The sequence below is a fragment of the Poecilia mexicana genome, unplaced genomic scaffold, assembly GCF_051168715.1.
Source record: "Poecilia mexicana isolate PSO_F unplaced genomic scaffold, ASM5116871v1 scaffold_9, whole genome shotgun sequence".
NCBI lineage: Eukaryota > Metazoa > Chordata > Actinopteri > Cyprinodontiformes > Poeciliidae > Poecilia > Poecilia mexicana.
The window spans coordinates 17,155,646-17,177,813 of record NW_028263378.1 but is presented as its reverse complement, the minus strand read 5'-3'; the positions used below and the strand labels follow the sequence as shown (position 1 = coordinate 17,177,813).

Genomic DNA, 22,168 nt, shown 5'->3' with positions numbered 1-22,168 from the left:
GGAGCTCTGCATGTGTTAGGATGAATAAACACAGTACGGCTTCTACATTTTGCACAACAGGAACAACAAATTACACGAACAAACACTTCCCTTTTCGTAATGTCAGTAAGGTTTAGAAGCTGGAATCCTACCTGCAACTGCAAGTGCCTGCTGTTTAATCCCGTTAGGAAGTCAATACCGTCCTGAAATATTTTAGCTGATAGGAGTTTTCATGTCCCATGAACTGCTTCGCATTTTAAAAACATCACAGTATTTTTAGATTGTATGGTATTACAGACCAAAAATAACTGTGAAATGAAAGGAAAAACATACATTTAAAAAAAGAAATAAAATTCACAATTTGAAAATCAGAAAATTGCATTGTACATATGTCTTTATCCCCCTCTTACTCTGTGTACCCTAATTAAAATTCAGTATGACCAATTGCCTTCTCGTGCCTTCAACACACTAGAATCCATGTATTTGTAATTTAATGTCAACATAAACACAGCTCTGGTAAGGTAAAACTGAAAGTGTTTGGAAACCTAGCACTGCACATTACCCTGAATGCACCATCCACACACTGGAACATGGTGGCGGCAGCAGCATCATACAGTCGGAAGAGGAAAGCTGGTCGGAGCTGAAGGTAGATGGAGGTAACTGCAGAGCAATCCTGAGCGACGGATCAATAGCTAGGTTTACCTGGAAGCAGAGAGTGATAATTACTCAAATCATACAGCCAGAGCTACAAAAGGATGGTTTGGATCAACACGTATTTATGTATTCGAATGGTCTGACGGCCCAGTTTATTTATATAGTGTCAGATATACATGTCGTCTCAAGGCACTTTACGAAAAATTCAGTTCAATCACACATTTATTCCAATTTACCAAACAATATCACTTAGTTATTCAAAGGACTTTAAAAGTTTCTGTCTAAGGAAGCCCAGCAGACTGAATCGAGTCATTGACTTGCTGCATTCACTCCTGCTGCCAAAGCCCAGAATTAAGTCTAATTGAGAGTCTGGGACAAGACCTGAAATTTGATAATTACAGTCACTCCGCAGGTAAAAGAGCTGGAACTCATTTTACAAAGAACAGGGAAAGATATACCTCCTTTCATATTTTCCTTCTTTCAAAGGGCAAGGTGTTATCTGTGATGTGCAAAAGGCATAGGCCACGTTTGTGGAAATGCTGTTCCTAATTATTTCTTATGTAAGACAGTAGTATTTCAGTAGAGGATATAAAATGAGCATTCCACTGCGGCTGACGAGTCTGTTTGGCTCTGCGTGGCAGGATGCAGCAATATGCTGCCACAATGCCTCGCCCAGTGCAGTACACCCTGACTCCATCCCCCGTTTACCGAAGCTGGGATCTGTAGAAGACAGACTCGATCTGTGCTGCCCGTCCCACATTCGTCAAGCCGGAGCACAACACTGCTGGGTTTGTTCAATGCCTCTGCCTTCAGGCGCCCCCACCAAGTGTCAGGTCGAGACTCGAGCAGGGTGGGCATGCGTGGAATGCGGAGCTGGGTGTAAGCAGCGTTAGGAAGCTGGGGAGAGTGGAGTGTGATGGGCGAGCCCACTGCCCTCAAGATCAGAGCTGCTCATCAGAGGGTGGAAGGCCTGATCCCTATTCGTCATCGACGCCCACCGCTGCTGGCGTAGGCCAATCAATGACTGAGTCCCGCAGCACAAGCACAGCGACCTCAGGCTCGGCCCACTGCTCCAGTGGGAACTCTTGTGATTTATTGCATCTTCTCAACATCTGTGCACAGCTGTAGGAGGCAAAGGAGCAAGACTGTAAACCCATGGCTTATTTACATAATTAATCATTTAGTACAGGCATCCTACACACACTTCATCAGATTCTTATTTTGAAAAAGTTCTATAAATTTATTTCATCACAAGTGCCGATTCATCTTTTATTTTCCACACAGTTATATCCAGAATAACATCAGTGTGTTAAAAAAAAAAAGTGAGTAAAGCTTAAAATTTTAATAGCTTTTATATCCATCCAGCCAAATCAACCGGGAACGCTGCTCAATCTATTCCCATGCAGATCATGATGTAAAAATTTATTAATTTGTCATCATTCAACAGAAAGAGAGAAAAAACTTTATTAGTCGGGTCAACAAAACAACAGTGTCTGGATTTATTTAAATTGAAAAACAAACTGCAAAAATATAAAAAAAAGTCTTGAGGACGTAGCGTTCCTTCGAATCGATTCATCTACAAACAGCAACTTATGAATGTTGTCTCAAGGCATCCTGATGAATGAAGTTCAATTAATGAAGTCAATTACAAGTCTATTACATATTCAGTTGGTAGAAAACAATAGTTCATTTTTTCACTGAACTAATATTTAGCTGTATTACCCATGTTTCTATGAGCTGCTTATCACTTGTGTTCCCTGGAACTGAACATCTTCTGGAAATGGGCCGATTTTCCAGCTCAGCACTACATTGAATTTCACTTCACAGAACCTCTGGAGTTCTTGGGTTTGCCTCAGAAACAACATATTTTATATTAAACCCAAAGGTTTTCTATTGGGTTCAGTTCATGAAGTTTATCTTGTCGATTTGGAGCCAAAATGTTTCTTGCTTTGTGGTGTATTAGGCTCACTGTCTTATTGGGAAAAAACAGTTTAATAGCATCTCCTCCTTTAGACCAAGACAACAAAACACTAAAGCATTTCGATCTATTTATTCTGGTTTGAGAAGAAAACACCTCAGTATTTTTTGAGAAGCACCTTATATTATTGTTTTCCATTTAAGGCTCCTCTGTCAGACTAAATTCAAAAGTTTCATCAGTCCAGAAAACGATGCACAGCTTCTCTTCACGTCGGGCAGCATCTTCACATCGTTATAATTGTTTTAGTTCTAACTGGTAAATGAAAACCTTTTTGCTTTCTTCTAATTACTGGCAGTCTTCAAAATATTTGATTCACTAAAAGTTGTTTTCAGTTTTCATCCTTTTGTTTCCATTTTCCCATTTTTATTCAACGTACAATAATGAATAACTGGGATGACCCCATTTTCAGTTTCTTTTATGCTTTCCTTTGTTCTTAAAGAACGATGTCGGTTTTTCTAAAGAATGAATGACCTCGCTGCTTGAACTCCACTATGTAATTATTTTCCACCTTATCGCGTTTCAAATAACTCACAATCTGCAGCTTGCAGCTCGTGACTGCAGGGTCTGTCGTTTTTGTATTACTGTTACAACTATTAAACATTTTCTATGTAGAAATAAACATGCATTGGAACCACGATGTGAAACGGCCGCCACCAGATAATGAAAAAAATTAAAATAAAATTACAATTGTAAAATAAGCAGATCTGATGGAAGTTGAATAAGTTTTTACTTTAAAATGCAAATCACTTCAAACAGACATTAAAATGTGGCAAATGTTTTACAATGTAGAGTAAGAAAACTCAAAGTTGACAACAATTGGCTTTAAATCAATAATTACACAGTCAGCATATGGAGCATCCTTGATTTCTGTATAAATGTATGCATGAGGCCAATGCAACCAGACACAGAGGTGGCATGTGCTTGAAGCAGAGAGCTCACAGATGCAGTTTCAGGTTTTATGAAATGCCAACTTGCCCCACTAATTCATAAAGTTTTATACATAAAGTCAGGTTCAGACGAAAACCATCAAAGGAGTTACTTTCTTGCTTTTTTCTTCTTGGCTTTCTCAGCATCATCATGTGCTTTCCTCTTGGCAGCAAGCTTGTTCGCCTGTTAGAGGAGATTGATTCGTGTTAATGAAAAAGAGAAAACACCGGCTTTACAAGAATTTCAGGGTCGTGAACTGTAGGGGTCATGGCCAGGTGTGGGTGTGATATGAACAGCAGTCAGATAGTACGGCGAGACATTCCTAGATAAAAACTCAGTTTTAACAGTAAGGTACACAAGAGATAAAAAAAAAGCAGAACAATGTTTCTTTTTTTCCACAAAGCTAAACAGTCCTATCAACTGGAGAATTTAAACTATGGGGATGAAAAGCACACTAAAACTCACCTCTCTGACTTGTCTCTTCTTTCCAAACATGATCTTGTCATACAGGTACTTCTCCTTTTTCTTCATCATCATGATGGCCAGACGTTTTTCCTCTGCCTTCTCCTCCTGCTCCAAGCGAGCGCGATTTTCTGCCTTCACTTTTCCAGGCGTCACTTTAACTTGAAGGGACTAAAAGGCAGAGAGAGGAACATGTCAGAGAATCTGAAAACGTTTTCTGAGAAAAGAAACAAAAAACCCCCCCAAAAAAACAGAAGGACAAACAAATATTTCTTACCTTCCCCTGAGATCTTTGCTCCTCCATCTTTTTGAGGTTCTTCTCTTCAGCCTCCTCTTCATCATCTTCCTCCTCTTCATTTTCATCTTCTTCCTCCTCCTCCTCCTCTTCTTCATCTTCCTCTTCATCTTGTTGTTGAGCTATGCCAGAAAAAAACAACAACATGTATCCCTTTAACATGATAAAACAATAGATTGTTGGTTTTCAGTCCGTATTCAACAGAAACATCTCACATTAAAATGAGTTTAACTGGTTTGAGGGATGGTTTGGATGTTTTTGAAGGGATGTTTTGTGAAAAAAAAACAATGATTATTAAAAATAAAAACTTTGCTCCCTGTGATAGAGAGCCAAAAATGGATCAGAGTGCCACACAAAGTCAGTCCAGGGGCCACAAATGGCCTCCGGGCCACACTTTGGACAAAACTGCTGTTAAAATAATCCTGTGATTTTCTGAATCAAACAGATCTCATTGTGTACCAAGGTAAACAAAAACCTCTAAAAAGTAACAATTATATATTTTTTAAATCCTACTGTTCCTACAATTTGAAATCAGGAACGCAATAATCTCCACAATATCATTTAAATACCACCGCTAAAGTAAAGCAGTCTTCTGATTGAGTACATGCATTTTTACCATAATAAATTATTCTAACAAGGGCATTTGGGTAAAGTTTTCCATTTTCATTTAAAATCTTTGGTAACACTTTATTTGAAGGGGGTTGAATAAGTCTGACATAACACCTGTCATGAACATGAATAAGTTCATGAATATTTATGACTGTTGTCATAAAGTGTCATTCGGTAAATTATGACACTTTTAATACAAAGTTGACATGATTCAAAATGTCTTTGTTATGACAACTTGACATTAACCAGGAAATCATTACCGATATAAATTTGTTATAAAAGTATTACTGATTGCACTTTAAAAATGAGGTAACTTTATGTTATTAAAGGTAAAGTTTAAACAGTAATGATTTCTTGGTTAATGTCAAGTTGTCATAACAAAGACATTTTGAATAATGTCAACTTTGTATTAAAAGTGTCATAATTTACCGAATGACACTTTATGACAACAGTCATAAATATTCTTGAAGGCTTATTCATGTTCATGACATGTGTTATGTCATGTTTATGAAAGTGTCATGACAGTCTTATTCAACCCCCTTCAAATAAAGTGTTACCAAATCTTTTGACAAACAGTGAAACTACTGAAAAACTGAAGGTTAGCACTCAGCTGCATCTTTTATCTTTTAGCAACTGTAGCTCAATAAAGGCTGTTTTTCTTGTGCTGCGTTTACAACCAGTAATAGTCCTTCATGAGGTACGTCTCAGGATACATTTTCCAAACCACTCCGGATATTAAAGCAGACTTGACTGAGACAGAAAGGTAATAAAGCAAGAGAGATTAAATGACCAGAAATGTTCAGTGCAAGAGGCCCACCATGAAGGCTCAGGGTTCCTCTGAGCTGCTACACAGGTCACTTCATTTTGAATGGAGGGAAGGGGCAGCAACAGAAAAAAAAAAAAAAAAACCTCTAGAGCTAGTTCCCTTTAAATGCTTCTGCAGCACAAATGTTACTGGGTGCAACTGAGTGGAGGCCACTGCCATCTAACTCCATCAAAACAAACTTGTGGTCCATACCAGGTTTCTCTCCTCGCTGCAAGGCCATTATCTTCAGCTTCTCTGGGGGAACATAGTCTCCTTCCTTCTCTTCCACAAATGGAGACAGATGAGGAGGCAGAGTCACTCCAAGAAAGTAGTCCTCCACAGGCAGGCGCATTTTAGTGTTGACGCAGTCATACACCCACTGGGGCTGGATGTAGTACCTAGAACAGCAGCAGAAAAGGTTAAAATATCAAAAGTCTCTTTGCTGAGACTTCAAAGCAGAGGATAGGATCGTTTGACTTTCAATAATGACAAAGAAGAGATTCAAAGGTGCAGACGGAGCTAATGTGAAGTGAGCAAGGGGTTTATTGGTTATAATCAGATGTTTCTGATGCTTCAAAGGGCAACAGAAGCCTGGAAGGGATGAAACAAATGTCTCCTTTACCTGTTCATGTACTGTTTGTCCACATTAGGTCTGTCAACAATCTGATGTGTGATAGTCTCATCCGTGACATCATATGTGCTTCCAATGCAAACAGATTTATCCCAGGACACCTGACCACCGAAACACCTGGAAACACCAAGATTTAAATCCTTTTAAATTCTGACAAAATACTCAAACGCCGCTTTTCAAACACTAAACACTTTGAGTTAGCAGCATTTTAACAGAAGCAGATGTTCGTTGTTGGCTTTAGCAACGTTGTGTCTTTCTCACCTGATGACAAACGCCAGCGACTCTCTGGGCACTTCTCTGTTGATGAAGAATTTGAGCCCCTCAAATATCTTTTTCTGGGTTTCCAGCTGTTTCTGCTCCTTCTCCCTGGCTTCCATCTTCTCCATGTCCTCCTGAAGGTAAAAAAGTTCTCATGGTTTTTATTCACAAAGCCTTCAGTAAGCCGTAGAAGACACATGGAGGGAAACGGTTTCCGATTTTCAAGCTTCTTTCTTTGAGACATTTCTATATTTTTGAATAATAGACTTAAAGTTATGTTTTTCTAACTATATTTGTTACTACATTTGAATAACTAGTTGCATTTTAATAGCAATGCAACAAAAAAGAATGAATCATTAGTCATTTAGACCAATATTTATCTTATTTTATCCAGAGAAACTCCTTCTAGCCTATAAATTATGGAGTGCTTATACTTACAACAGGAGCATCTAGTTTATATTTTCAGGAATTAGAGCAAACTTAGAATCCAGAGAAAATACTTATTACCTTAAATCAACATCATCAGAACAAGAATCCAGAGAAACCCCTAATAGTTTATAAATCACAGACTACTTATTCCTAAACTTGGGGTTATGTTTTCTTTTTTCTTCTTTTGCTCTTTCCTTTGGTTTGTCGTTTTGTTGTATTTCCATCCAATTCATGTAAAGAGCAATGAATTCCCTTGTTGCTGAAAATGTGCTATATCAATAAAGTGACCTTATGTGACTCGCGATGTGAAAATAACATCTTTGTTCTGATCATCCCGAACTAAAACACCAACCATGTGTGCAAGCGATCTTCAATAGACCAAAATAATGGAATCCCAACTCCATTACGCATCATACGTGTAAAACAAACAATTTCATTAAACCTACAGTGCTTTGTCGAATTATTTAAAGATGGAAAATATGATGACCTCCATCGGTCAAAGGAGCGTTTATGATTGTTGAAACTCCTAAAATCGAATTAAAAGCGGTGGGTTGCCTTGTGAACCGGAAGGAAAGTGGGAAACAATCATCTTTGATTGATGTGGTGGTAAAAAGAAAAAAAACAGCAGGATACTCAAATATCTTTACAAAAAAAATGCAAAAGAAACTCAAGAAGAAAAGGTTTTAATTTGCAAAAAAAAAAACAAATTAGACTAAGGAGCAACAGAAGAAGGTCCTGTGATCCGATGAGTCCAGATTTACTCTCTTTCAGAGCAACAATCTGGGGCTTGACAGACCATGAGTCACTACGCAGAAACAAGTGGGCTAAAGATAAAGATCCAAACTCAACTTTTAAGATTTTATTGACATAAAAATGCAAAATCTCTCAAAATCATCCCACTTTGAGTGAGACGATGGCGTAAAATCCCAATAAAACACAAAGTCTGCAGCTGCAAGCTCAAAATTTCAGAGGCTGGGAACATAATTGCAAGGCACTGCAAGCCTGTATTTTTTATTGCCCACCATTGTTTTGTGGGACGTTAGAAGGCACAGCGGAGGCCCTAGGAGGGATTGTTCCTGGGTCGGTGAACTAACTACATGCAGCATGTAATCGTTCCTAAAAAAGTTTTGCCAGTTCATGGAAAGTCCCTGTGGTGAAGCAGGACCCACTGGTTGATCCCGTCAAATCATTTGGGTAAAACAAGCTTCTCAAGTGAGAACTCCTGTTCATAGCAACCCAACATGAAGCTGTTAATCCCTAGTTAGGCATTGCATCTCCAAGAGGTGTCAATCCTCCACTGAAAAAAATGTCACCTTCCACCTCTGAGATTAATTACTTCCTAAAGGCGTGTATGTGTTTTGATATTTCCACCAAAGACGTTTGTTTTTAACATCTCTCTAACAACCAAGAGTATTTTGGTATTTTGTACTCTTACCTCTTCATCAGGAAACTGATCGAGTTTAGCCTCCTCCTCCTCCTCCGAGGAAACAACACGTGCCAGGCTGGAACTAAGAGCTGAAAGTTTCTGCAGAGAGAATTAGACATAAAATCAGTTCATCGTAACTATTGATACATTTACAATTTAACCTAAGAAAACTAAGAAAAACACGAGCATCTGTCCAGATGCTTGCAGCTAAAACTGTTAATTAAAAGATTCAAGTGGCATATGGTGCTTATACTGTCAAAATATATATATATAAAAAAATAAAATAATAGATCTGGTGATGACTGAAAACTTTACAGTTTATTAAAGAAGATGGACTTACCTCAGTGTGGCTCTCTGAATTCATGGCATAGTCCTCTTCCTCGACTTCTTTGAGCTCTGATTCTGCTTTACTATCCAGCTGCAAGGAGCGAGGAAACACTTGCTGAGTTCACGCTGGACATATATTTGCATTATTTTAATTATAGGGGCTGTAGAAATCCCTTAAAGCTTTTTAGAGTCAGATACCTTTGGAGGGTACACCAAGTTGAGAGACTGGTAGAGTCTGAAGTTGACAAACCCCAGGAGAGTCGTGTACAACTCTGTGAAAGTTGCCATGACTCTGTAGTCGACATCTGTTGGGTGCTGGAAGAACAAAAACCTTTAGCTTCACGAGAATTTAGAGTTAAAAAACAAAAGTTCAAACTAATTCACAATATCTCACTCATATGAAACATTTGTTGTATCTATATAGATACAACAGAAGCATTGATAGAGAGTTTTTAACTAAAATACATACATGCATCCACTTTGACAAAGCAGACCCTTTAAATATTCAGTTTTTATTCAAGACATTGTCACAAACTTGTTTTACTTTGAATCTGGAAACAAAACCTCTCATGAAACGTAAAACTTGAACACTTTCTTTCTGCGTTTACAGGAAAACACTTCCATAATTACTGCAGTAGAAACCTGATTTTGACTTTTACAACAATTCAGTTTCATGAAAGGCTTCTTTTAGTCCACTTTCTGGCTGAATTTGCTCAGCCAGCCAGACTGGGTCATGTTATCAACCGTTTTAAACATCCTTATAAACAGGTTTTGTTACAGTAGAATTACTAATTTTACCGTACTCAAATTATCCCTGAATCTTTCTTGTGAAGGCCTCAGACAGTGTTTTTGATCTTACAATGATTTTCACATCCACTTCATGCTGTGTAACAACACTCTGCACCTGATGTGACATGTCTGTCAGCAATTAGTCACTTTTACATGGAATAAATATGAGGCGGGCTAAATTATTCTATATCAGATTCTGCATTTATTACAATACAATTTACTGACTTTTTTTTTAAACAGCACTAGACTCTACATTAAGTATCCCTAAGTCAGCGAACAGGGTGCTGGATGTTTCTTTTTCATATGACAGTATGAAAGGACTTTTACCTTTTTTGACTTGGAGTTTGTCACAAAAAAGCTTTGCAATAAACTGTCTAATTCATCTCTAAAAAACAAAAAGCTGTATGGTCAAAGGAAATCTGAAATGACTACGTTAAAAGCCGACGCAGCACAGAAAAACTAAATGTTAATTTAGGGAAACAAAAAAGATTGATTAAGCAGAAATGATGAAATGATTTAGTTAAAAAAACATTTAAACATCTTGTTATCTCTCTATTTCCAGGTTATGCTTATAGGACATGCCAACTTTTTCACTTGCTAGCACAAGCTTTACAAGACTATTTTGAAGGTTGACATGACAGGAACTTAATAGTGAAGCTTTTTCTTGTCCAGGCAGAACTTTTTAATTGAATTCACGTATGAGCTGACTTAATCAAGCTACGCAAACACACAACACCAGAGAGGAGAAACCGATGCCATCTACGTATAATTGCAGCAGCTGAACAGGATGGGACCATGACGAAGCTAATTGTAGTTTTCTTGCAATGTTTGATGACTCAGCATCTCACGCTGACAAAGGAGTCCCAACCTTCATTTCAATCCTACAATAATAGCATAACTGCTTATTAGCATAACCCCTGTTGGCTGCAAGCAGCCATCTGCACTTACATCATGGGAGAACTGATATGGCACCAGCCATGTAATGAGCTGTCCCATGACCTCAGCTTGGTAATATATTCCCTTGATGGAGAGGAAAACCTATGAGGAATAAAAGCAAAGCGTTCAGATAATGTTTAATAAATGTTTAAAAAAACCTTAACGCCCCCGCCCTCCATTTGGTCTGCAGGAAAAACTGTCACCTTTCTGAGCGCACGAGATGCAATCACGTAGTTCATCCACTCCACAGTGAGGCGCCTGCACAGCTGGATAGTCTGCACATGGCATTTCCCCGTTCGGGCGAATGTGGAGAACAAAAAACACATGCAGAGGGCGTCGTCGATGTCACGCAGGGCGTCGATAAAGGTGGGGTACCTGCCAAAAAAACAGCAAAACCAGTAAGAAGCTAAATGCACTTGCTGTAGACAGTGGACCTCAGATGTACACACCTGTCAAAATACCAGAGTAGGAAGATGTAAAAAAAAAAAAAAAAAAAAGTTAAATCAAAAATCATTTCATGTTTTAATTGGATACAATATAATCCAATTGAAATCCCAATTTTTTTTTGAAAGGGAATAAAAGTTCAAAAACCTGGAAGCGCATGTGTACACATCCTTAAACCAACACATTTGAAGCATCTTGTGCTTACATTTCAGCATGCAGGTGCGGGTTTTAATGTTTTTATCTTTTTTAATCTTTTTCAAAATCTCTTTCTCACTGTTTTTTTCAATGTCACATGCTGTTTTTATTTTAATTATGTGAAGCACTTTGAAATGCCTTGCTGCTGAAATGTGCTATACAAATAAAATTTGATTGATTGATGCAGTGTTCTCTGGTGACAATCACCTTGAACTGTAAATATCTCTCAGCTATGCCTTTCAAAACTTCTCCAAATCTCTCAGGTTGTTGGAACAAGTCTTGTCAACAGAACTTCTTAAGTGAGTCCACAGATTTCTCCCAGGTTCTGGCTACAACATCCCAAACTTTATGAAGCTCTTCTTTTGCAGATCTGGATACTTAGACCAACAGTAATGCCAGCAAATGTAAAAGTCTGTGTCTTTAGCTTTACAGCAGACAGATTTTGATCAAAAGCTGAATGGCATCTGGAACCATCACTATCCAACTATCACTAAAAGATTTCCATAACCTAAAACAAAAAATTGCAAACACCTATAAAATTGTTGCTCATAATTAAAGAGGACCTAGAAACTGTACAACTCTGCCATCTGCTGACTAGAGTTAGTTCCTCAGGGCCCAAGTTTGCTAAACTATATAAAATCTAATAACTATAAAGTAATATAAGCTACATGTTATATGGAAGAAAATTGGCATATGGAGGTGCATGTGCAGATTGTTTAACTTTCAAGAAAAATAGCACAGTGAAAACATATTTTGCAGGTTTGGAAAATAATGTTTTTATGACTATAAATATATAATTTATATTTGTCTACTTAATAAATCAAGAACAGCTAACAGGTGTTGCAACAGATAAAATATAGACAAAGATCTCAAAGCAGGCAGGGTTTAATAATGCATGAATCAAGACTTTTTAAATAAGCATAAAAGACTGAAGCCAAAGTTGAGGACCAGAGACAAAGGCTTGCAAGATTGGTTGAAACTTATCTACTTGGAAGAATTATTTATTTAGACAAATAAGGCAGAGAATGTATAAGACGGAGAATGGGGAGCAGAAATATGGCAAAATATTCTCTAAACTGATTAGACAACATCTTAAGCCTTCAGCTGAATGCAGATTGTTTAGAAATGGAAAGACAGCAGTTCAAAACTGAGACCCTGCAAGCAATAGTGAGGCATGTTGGATGGCTCATAGCTCTCCAGTCTAAGCAGAATAACTGTTTTCTGTTTTGCTTAAACTTTTCTAAGCCATCTTTTTTTTGTCCTTTTCCTTAAAACTGATAAAATCTAATATAAGCTGACACCCCAGATCGAACCTGCTTTATCCCCCCACAACGAGTATGGAGAATAACTTTCCTACCTTTCTTTCACAATGTGGTCCAATTTATAGGCCGGCTTGTTCTCTTTCAGTCTTTCAACAGCAGACCACTCTGTTTTTCCATAAGCCCTCCTTAGTTTACGCACAAAGATCTGTTGGGGAAAAAAAAAACACTTTAAGGGTAAATTTGCCGCTTTGTGTGGGGGCTTTCAATTCAATACGATTACTGAAAACGATTGTTAATGTCAGACTCAGTAGACAAGTAGAACACAAAACATGTTTTGAACTGAGTATTTTTTTTATTGATAAATACAGTCATAAGAATAAAATTAATGATAGATTTTAAGCTTGAGGCTTGTTGAAAACTTGGACTTCATTTAAATACCTTGTACTCTCTGAACTTGGACACAATTGGCTCATGCAGCAGAAACCTGATGTCTTTGAGCAGGTAGAAGGTCCTTGGAGCAGTGGAGCCTTTGTTCACCTTCTTCTTGTGTTTTGGCTCATGTGGATAAATTCCTTTAAGGATGCACAGCCGCCTAAAATTCAGCGGGAAGGATTTTAAAAATATATTTCTAGAGAGGTTTATTAACTACATGCCCATCTAAAATGTAATGAAGGAACAGAAAATGGTTTACAGCTAGATAACATCTCACGGTCATCAACCTTTATAGTTAAGAGGGCTTAATAAAGCAAAATTAAAAATAATTAAAAAGTGAACTTTACCAAATCAGTGGATGGTTGTTTAATTTATCAATGTCAACTGTCTTCTATTTATTTGATGATTTCAGTCAGTTTATTGTGTGAATCAGAAAGCCTAATGCCTTTTTTATTGTCAATGTCGATCAAAAGAAGTCTCTCTTCAGCACTGGAGTATGTATCTCAATGAAATTTAACTGAACGTAATAAGTTATGGAGCTCATGAAAGACAGTTGAAGCTCTGACATTTTCACACTTTTTATTAAACTAATGCAATTAAGAGGTGTTAAAAACAGAAAGGATCGTGTCACTGCTGGACTCCGCCGCAGAGTGTTTAAGAACATGCTGAACATCACATACCTGAAGTCAGGGAGGCTCAGCATGAGCTTCTTTCGTGCTCTGTTCCTGGTGATGTAGTTGGTGGCAGAGCCCCGCTCATACTACAAAACAATAGAAAGTCATCTTTAACTCATTTAATCCGTATGCTCCTGATCAGACTCAAGAGAAACTTTACTTTCGTATACAACTCAGACTAGTCGACGGTTTGTGATTCTGAAAACAAACTTTAGCTAGCCCTGCTAGCCAGCTACCCAGATAGTTGTTTATTTTAGCGTTATTGAGTCTGGCAGAAACGCTTACCTTTTTCTTCTGAATACCCCCCATTTACAGACGAGCTGTCGCTCCACAGCACTGAAAGAAAATCTTATTTACGGAAACAAATAACAAGCTAACAGATGGACGCTTCGCCGCTGCTACTGCTGCACGTGTTGTCTGACATGCGCACGGAGTTACACCGAAACGTAAGCAGCAGGACCCAGGGGTTGACCGTTATCCGCCTGAACGTAATATTACGTATAAATAACTTTAGTGTTTTAACGATGCTCTGTAGTAAAGTTATGCATGTACTGAGATAAAAACCTATTCGTAATATTAAACAATGAATAAAAAACATATTTTTTAGTTTCAGAAAAAATATAAATATCATTTAAAGTTAATCGATTTCGATGTGCGTGTGTGTCACTTTTTCCCTCTGAAACTAGCCCTTGTATATTGTTCACATTTCTTAGGTCAAAATGATCAATGATGGTTAATTTTACTATTTTAAACTTGCTCATGGATGTTAGACCGTGTCCATTCTGTAAAGTTTTATGTTTCCGACTGGATAAAAATTACAGTGATTTTTAAAATATTTATACTGATGATTTGTTGAGTTAACCTTGTACTGCTAAGAGGTGGTGTAGGAAGACAAAAATGAATTGAATTTAATAAATGAAAAAGAATAATAATAATAACAAAAGTTTTATTGACATTTTATTTTTTGTTTGATCTTATTTGTCATTTGTATCACAAGAGCTTATACAGGGATCATAAACATTACAATCTCTAACACCAAAAAATTCAGCCCCACCCCTTTTCCCACTCTCCCTGACTCACTGATGCCTCACATGCTTGAGAAAAATGCGAGCAGATACAGAGCAGCATCAGATAGAGAGAAAAATAAATAATGTAGAAGGGTGGAGGAACATCATCCAAAAACCAGCCAGAAGCTCATCTGTTAAAATGAGTGAAGGATTATATACAGCTGTCATGGGGATCCGGGACTTTCTAAAGGAGTATTTTAATGGTTTCTGGGACTATGAGACTCCTAAGATGATGGTGATTAAGAACAGACCTCTTGGAGTGATTTACCGAGCTGTCCAGTTTCTAGTGATAACCTATTTCATCTGGTAAGTTGTAAACAAGTTTGTTTATTTTCCTTATAAGTAGTAACATTTCAAACAAAGGATTTTCTGGTTTATCTCTTTAAGTATTCTTGAAAGGATTAAATACAAAGTAAAGCGCAATAAAATATCATAAACTTTGAAAGTGTTCCCGCTAATCGCATATGTTTGAAGCAGACATTATGTTTTAATTTAATTAAATAAATATAAAACAAATAATAACCAGTGTGAACAAAACTTTCAGAAAATTAAACAAGTTATTAAATACAAAAATCCATAAAGTCTCAGAGAACAAATTATTTCTTTGTAGTCTTAGTTCTAAGGGAGTTATCTTGTTTTCTTGGCTTTAGTTTGGTGGGGCTAAACAGATCTTGAGTAACCTGACACCCTTAATAAAATTTTACATCACAGGAGATGTTTCATTGTCTCCGTCTGTTCTGTCATCCATGAAGGTATGTTTTTATAAGTCAAAAAGCGTACCAGCAGAGCGAGACCCACCCAGAGAGCTCTGTTTACACTCTTATTAAGGGAAAAGCAGAGCATGGCGATGATGTCCTGGACAACGTGGAGTATGCTCATCCCCCAGAGGTGCATCATGTCCTTTGATTCTGTCAAAAAATAACAACTACTTTATTGATCAGATTACTGTAACAGACATTTTTAACTTTTCTTCATAGGGAGTTGACGTAATCAGCGCAACACTCAGAAGAGAATTCACTTATGATCAGAGGCAAGGTACCTGCCCTGAGGTGAGAGGAAAGAAAGAAAGAGAGAAAATATGCCTGTATCAAATGGGTTACAGCTGCACTTTTATCCTGTTTTGCTTTCTTTTCTTTCTCTGCAGCATTTCAGTGTTGACAACGCCAACTGTACGACAGACTCTGACTGTCTTCCAGGCTTACCAAACTTTGATAGTCATGGTAAAGTTGTGACTTCTCACTACATCTGTCATCATCTTGGTTGCTTCATATTTGCCCCATCATCTGTTGTAATTTAAACACAGGCATTAGGACGGGCAGATGTATTCAGTACCACAACCACCCTTTCAAAACTTGTGAGATCAAGGCCTGGTGCCCTATTGAAGAGTACGCTGTAGTACGGTAAGGCATTGGACCTGTAATCTGCATGGTTCAGTTACACAGTTCTATATGTTTTGCTAATTTTTTTTTGTTGTTGTAGAACAAGACAATAAATATATAGCATTCACATGTAAGAAAAAGAAAAATGTAAGTTTTTTTTTTTTTTTAGAAATAAAGATGCAAAAGTGTTGATTAACATACAGCTTGATTTACTCATAATTATATCCAGTACAGTATTTTTTTATTTCAGAAATCAACTAATTAGTAAATAGACACAGCCTGTTTTTGATTTAATCTGAGTTTATATCAAAAAATGAGGGCTTGGAGGTTTGTTAGAGAACATTAGACCAAGGAACACAGCAGACAGGTCAGGGGTAAAGATGTGGAGAAAGCAGGATTACTTAACAAAACAATATAGCCGACCTATAAAACATCTCACAGAGCAGTGTCAACAAAAACTGAAGAAGTCCTCTGGAATCGATTGACTGGGAATGGAGAGCAATAATTAGAGAACCAGTCAGGAGGCAAGTGGTAACTGTGGAGGAAGAGCCCAGCTCATGAGGGAGAATCTGTTGAAATGTTTATTCAATTCTCCAAATTGGACCCTTATGAAGCCTTGTCGAGAACAAAGCCATTGTTGAAAGAAACTCATAAGAAGTCCCGTCTTCAACTTTCTCCAAGCCACTTAGAAAACACAGCAAGTATACAAAAGAAGATGGTCGGGTCTGATGAGGCCAGAATTTATCCTTTTGGTTGACATACCAGAAATCACTCTCACTTGACAGCGATTTTGTCACTTATTGTCACAAGTGAAGATCCACTTTATGTGAATGTTTTGTAACAAAATGAGAAAAAAACATCAAAGAGTGGAACTACTTTTGAAAGACTATGTAGCAAATCTCATGTGATAGTCAGGTTTATACAGGTGATCAAACAAGACGGAAAATGCTCTATCAAAAGCCCACAGCTTTTGATAGAGTAAAATAGGGTAAACACTGCAAGGAAGACAAAAAATTACCCCCCAAAACAAATTCCCTAAATGGAGCATTTTTCTGTGTTATTCAACAGGGAACCACCTTTAGTGCAGGCCATCAATTTCACAGTGTTCATCAGGAACTCCATTCACTTCCCCAAATTTAAAGTGTTGAGGTAAAGAGCCTTCAAACAGATTTCTTTTTTTTTTTTTTTTTAAACTCTGAACTTAAAAACTTTGGTCATTTGTGCCACAGTTGCTTATTGTAAACATGTTCTTTGCTTGCAGGGTAAATGTAGAAAGTCCTCCAGGGATGAAAACAAAAAAATACCTCAAGAGGTGTCACTATCATGAGGAGACTGCGCCTTACTGCCCAAACTTTCGCCTGGGTTACATCGCCAATCAAGCAAGGGAGAATTTCACCGAACTCTGCAGGACTGTGAGTATGAGGCTGACATTATGGCTGACATTATGAAGGTTCATTATGTCATTTATTAAATGCTTACGTCTTTAGTTTAATTCATAAAAATGGCTATTTAAAAAAAGGCTTTTTCACAGAGTATTTCATAAAAGTATCCAAGAGTAATTAGTCACTTTTACCCAAAACTTTATTTCTGGACTAATTTGCATTGGTTTCTTTGTACATGTCGATTACTTGGTGTGCAACTAACGTCTGGTGTAAAGAAATCAGAAGAAATCTTGAAGATATACTTAATGACTAAAACATTGACATGTTCCACACTGATTTTAGCCACTTTATTTAAAGTTTTCTTCCAGTAGGTTTTTACAAAGTTGCATTTTATCTTTTCAGTTTCTTTCTTTTTCTTACTTGTTAAATCTTCCACTTTTGTCCATGTTTCTTTTGTAAGCTAAAAAGGTGAGGACAGCAAACAAAGAGAAGTAAGTCGTCTTTCTTGTAGTGTAACAGAATCATTCTCTTTGCTGTCAGGGGGGAGTGATTGGCGTTTTCATCAACTGGGATTGTAATCTTGATCTGGATCCTTCACACTGTAAACCTACTTACACATTTCGCCGACTTGACCTTCGGAAGGATCTGGCCGACTCCGGTTACTACTACAGGTCTGCAAAAACTCTGCATTCACTGACCAAGTTCGTGGTTATAGTCTTAACTTTGCCAAAGAATAAGTTTAATTATTTTTAAGGACATGTTTTGCTACTCAGGTTTGCCAAATATTATGATAAGAACGGCGTGGAGTCTCGGACCCTCATCAAGGCTTACGGCATCCGTCTAGACATCATAGTCCACGGACAGGTACAACAGACATTTCTTTAAATATTACCATTTTTCCCCTTCTTGCTGTGATCATAACCATTTTATTACTGCTTACAAAACTTCTGCACAGGCTGGGAAATTTAGTGTCATTCCAACCATCATCAGCACAGTGACAGCTTTGACCTCTGTTGGGATTGTAAGTGCAGTCAAAAACCAAGATTTTGTTTACATAACAGATTTAAATAGTTTTTTTTTTTTTGTTTACTAAAACATTTTCTAAAATTTATTCTAATATAAGTTGTAACTATATTACTTTATTTTACATTTAATTAAGTCAGACTTTTGATTCCGTTACGTGAATTTTGTTTGAATATTTGTGAATATTTCTTGTGTTGGAAATGATCACAAATGTAATTTACAACTGCTACCACTATGTTATTTATGTTTTCATCATTTTCTTTCGTTTCTCTACAGTGCAGTATTATCTGTGACTGGATCATGCTTACATTTATTGACAAAAATGAAGTCTACAGCGAGAGAAAGTTTGATGAAGTGAGTAAAAAGGTAAGTACTATTTTTATGTACTAAACAGTCTTAATGTTTCACAAAATAAGCTAAAAAAAAAGCTTCAATGAATTCTTACTGTTTCAATAAATTAATTCTAAATATGTACTTGGGTACTTATTTTTGTAGGATATTTTATTTTCTGTGTTTACTCTCATTAATTTTTCTTTGCTCTCCCAATAAACCCAGTTCAACCTCAGAAACCTTTATGACAATCTGCAATATGGCTCTTTTAAAGAGTAACTGAACTGCAGATTAATATTTTCCAAATACGTCTGAGTGATGTCAGTGGCATCTGGTGGTTCTTTGCAGGTGACCAAGGAACCCACAGACACCATTCGCACCGAGTTCAGCTTCATCAGCAGCTACGGCTCAAACCATTCAGACCTGTCGGACGGGGTTCCTCTCTGATGGATCAGATTTGCTTAAACTCTCTTCCTCCAACCTAATCACGGCAACAGCAGCATCCTAGTTTGGTGGCTAAAGTGTCTACAGCAGCTCACAGATAGAATAGCAAAGCACTAATGCAAAAGTATTCATACTCACTAAAACTTTTGGTCCCTTTGTGACATTGCAACCACAAACTCTCATAGATTTTAATCGGATTTCATAGGTAGACCAGCATAGACTATTCGACAAGTGTGAAGTGGAAGAATAATGATACATGATTTCTGTTTTATACATAGGCAAAGTTAGAAAGCGCGGCATGCATTTGCATTTGCACTTTTTGAGTCCATACTTGGTCACTCTACCAGGTTTGCACATCTCTAGAGACTTACATTTTGGTACGTTGTATGTTTATGGTTGTTGTTCTGCTGGAAGGGGGAACTCTGGCACAGTGTCTAGGTCATTAAAGCTTTGTCTATAACTGCACCATATCTAGCTCCATCCATTGTCCCTTTAACTTAGACCAGCTCCTCTGTCCCTGCTGAAGAAAATCACCTGTACAAAATGATGCTGTGATTGCTAATGTTTCAGCAGTGAGGATGGCATGTTCAGGAGTTTGTCTCAACACCACTCAGCACTTTGCATGTCATACAAAACGTTCAGTACTGGTCATTCTTCCATGTCTTTGCTGTATCTTCTACCTGGCTGGTGGTAAACTTTGGACGGTTATCATGTTTTAGATTGATTGAACAGTGCTCCATGACAAGCTCACAGGTTGGAATAAAGTTTTCTAGCTGCTTTAAATTGTTCTGTAACTTCCTTTCTAACCTGTCCTCTGTGTGTCTTGGTCTTCAAGATGCTGTTTGTTCTCTAATAAGCCCCTAGGGCCTTCATGGAACAGCTGGATTAACACTGAGATTAAATATGCACATATTTGGACAATAAGGTCTCCTCTTGGACGAGTAGATTTTATTTACAAATCTTAGTTTAAAGCATAACATACATCCCTGTCAGATTTTCTTTTTTAAGAAAAAGATCAAAAACCGTGTATCATTTTCCTTCCACTTCAAGTTTAGCCACAAAAGCCAGTGTTGCTCTTTCATTTTACATCTGAATAAAGTACGTTCAGTTTTGTAATAGTAACGTGACAAATTCGCAAAGGTTTAAACTGTATGAAAACATTTGGAGGTATTAAGAAGAGGACCACATCCTGATGATCTTATACTTCTTTGAGACCCCAGTGTTGTTCTCAGTAAAATTGCTTCACATGGTATGTGCACAGATCAACTTTCACCTGTTCGCCACCTGAATGAAACCTGCCCTCCTTTGCCTATAGCAAACAAGATTTTTTTTTTCTCAGAATACTGATACTTTCAAAGTAGATAAATAGAATGGAAACAATTAGCAAACAATGGAAACTGTTCCCATGTATCTCAATCATTCAGTCCAATGATTAAGAAATAAATATTTTCAAAGCTCATTGTTCAGACATAAGCATACATGATTAAACACATCTGTTGTTTAAAAATCTGATTTCTTACTTTATGTGCTTCACTTTATGTCGTCTTTTACCCTGAATGACAAATGGTGCAGAGTTGAAAACGGTGCTGGATAACAAAGTACTAAAGGAAAGTGCGAGGAGCCACGTGAAGACAGAAGAAGCCAGTAATCAAATTAAGTCTGCATTTCCCACAAAACGATTTCTATAACTAGATTGTTGGAAACTGAATCCATCTGCACTCGGAAGAGCAGAACAAATGTCAGCGGTGAAACAAGACTCGAGAACCTAGGGCTTCCAGATCAATATCCGCCATGAACGATGTAATAACGGTAACCACATGTTGGTTTGAAAACTATGTAGTCATAATGTAAAATGCAAGACATTTAAAGTTAATTTAATCTCAAACTGGGTATAGGTTCGACATACATTGGAGCAAAGAATCAAAATCCAACGAAACGACTCAGATGAGCTTCCTTATGCCTCATTTTACAAGTGCAGGTGTCAAGAAGATCCTCTGAGGACACAATCTCATTTTGACTCAGCTTATCGTCTTCAATGTGATTACGTGAATGGGAGACAGCCATCAGCAGACAGTGACTCAGCTGTTAAATCTAAGTGTGTGGGTTAAAACCATCATGATCCACACTGACAGCATATCGATAACCACATGTTGTTCTCTCCAGTGAATAGATAAAAAAAAAAAAAACATGTGATTTAGATTCTCTTATTTTATTGGAGAATTAAGACTATTTTCCCCACAGATTTTCAATATCAAATCTCTTGTTTTTGCTCATTTAGCATCAAAAGGTGCATTTACCTTTTTCGGGGAGCAGATTAGTTTCAGAATCGTTCCATTCCCACTGCATATTCCAGGGTAAAAACAAATGGCCAAGGTAGTAATGAATAAACCTGGTAATATTTTTGGTATCAGCCTGCATCTTCAGCGTAGAGACGTAGGGAGACTGATGCACTTCTGTTTTGGTAAATATCATAAAATATGCCCTCTCCAATGGGAATTTTAATAACTTCCTCCACATATATTCAAGTATTCATCATGAACAATTCCACTGAAAAAGAAGCAAACCTTGAATAAATGAGCACCACCTGGTAAAATTTTGTTTGAGTACCCTGTGATTCAATTTTGACCTTGATACTTTCGTTGGGAGTTCATCAGCATTCTGCATTTTGTTACACTTTGAAAAAACTTCTCAAATACCTTTAGTATTTGTGGCAAAATATTTATTTTTCGTTTCATCAAACCAAATCACATCCTCCCAAAATCTTTGTGTTCTACTTGTACTCTGCACAGAAACATGAATCACCTTAATAACAACAGCATTGAGGATTTAAACTCTATCACAGTATCAAGAACTCATACAGACGTAAATGAGTTTAAGCGGAGACAATCGTTTCAAGGGGGTAAATTTCTAAAATGAAAATATTGTTTTACTTCAGTAGTTTTATTGGTTATTTTTTGTGGTCCCAGATAAACTATCCTGCTTACTGGACAAGATTCTTTCAGTTCAAACATGCCTGTAGTTTTGGTTTTAA

The 22,168-nt window shown here is 37.3% G+C and overlaps 2 protein-coding genes across 2 annotated transcripts; one reads left to right on the top strand and one right to left on the bottom strand.

Annotated features, from left to right (window-relative positions):
- Positions 1 to 3,319: 3,319 nt before the first annotated feature.
- Positions 3,320 to 13,975, bottom strand: pes1 (pescadillo ribosomal biogenesis factor 1). Its single transcript, XM_014988305.2, has 15 exons — positions 13,798 to 13,975; positions 13,519 to 13,598; positions 12,845 to 12,998; positions 12,502 to 12,611; positions 10,709 to 10,880; positions 10,518 to 10,607; positions 8,979 to 9,095; positions 8,794 to 8,871; positions 8,463 to 8,552; positions 6,602 to 6,732; positions 6,332 to 6,457; positions 5,923 to 6,107; positions 4,278 to 4,417; positions 4,004 to 4,171; positions 3,320 to 3,721 (listed from the first exon to the last, which is right to left on the bottom strand). The coding sequence occupies exons 1-15, from the start codon at positions 13,819 to 13,821 to the stop codon at positions 3,647 to 3,649; spliced, it is 1,740 nt and encodes a 579-aa protein (XP_014843791.2). The 5' UTR covers positions 13,822 to 13,975; the 3' UTR covers positions 3,320 to 3,646.
- A 679-nt stretch (positions 13,976 to 14,654) lies between these two features.
- Positions 14,655 to 20,644, top strand: p2rx2 (purinergic receptor P2X, ligand-gated ion channel, 2). Its single transcript, XM_014988287.2, has 12 exons — positions 14,655 to 14,885; positions 15,332 to 15,467; positions 15,557 to 15,628; positions 15,724 to 15,799; positions 15,883 to 15,979; positions 17,027 to 17,107; positions 17,220 to 17,370; positions 17,881 to 18,011; positions 18,114 to 18,204; positions 18,296 to 18,361; positions 18,640 to 18,729; positions 19,042 to 20,644. Exons 1-12 carry the CDS (start codon positions 14,719 to 14,721, stop codon positions 19,138 to 19,140), a joined length of 1,257 nt encoding a protein of 418 aa, XP_014843773.2. The 5' UTR covers positions 14,655 to 14,718; the 3' UTR covers positions 19,141 to 20,644.
- Positions 20,645 to 22,168: the final 1,524 nt, after the last annotated feature.

Coding starts and splice junctions, on each gene's coding strand:
- p2rx2 (XM_014988287.2), top strand. CDS start 14,719: ATGAGTGAAGGATTATATACAGCTGTCATGGGGATCCGGGACTTTCTA. Junction 15,800..15,882: donor ACCAAACTTTGATAGTCATG/GTAAAGTTGTGA, acceptor ATTTAAACACAG/GCATTAGGACGGGCAGATGT. Junction 18,730..19,041: donor TTGATGAAGTGAGTAAAAAG/GTAAGTACTATT, acceptor GGTTCTTTGCAG/GTGACCAAGGAACCCACAGA.
- pes1 (XM_014988305.2), bottom strand. CDS start 13,821: ATGGGGGGTATTCAGAAGAAAAAG. Junction 12,999..13,518: donor CTGAGCCTCCCTGACTTCAG/GTATGTGATGTT, acceptor GCTGAATTTTAG/GCGGCTGTGCATCCTTAAAG. Junction 12,612..12,844: donor CCAAGTTCAGAGAGTACAAG/GTATTTAAATGA, acceptor TTTCCCCAACAG/ATCTTTGTGCGTAAACTAAG.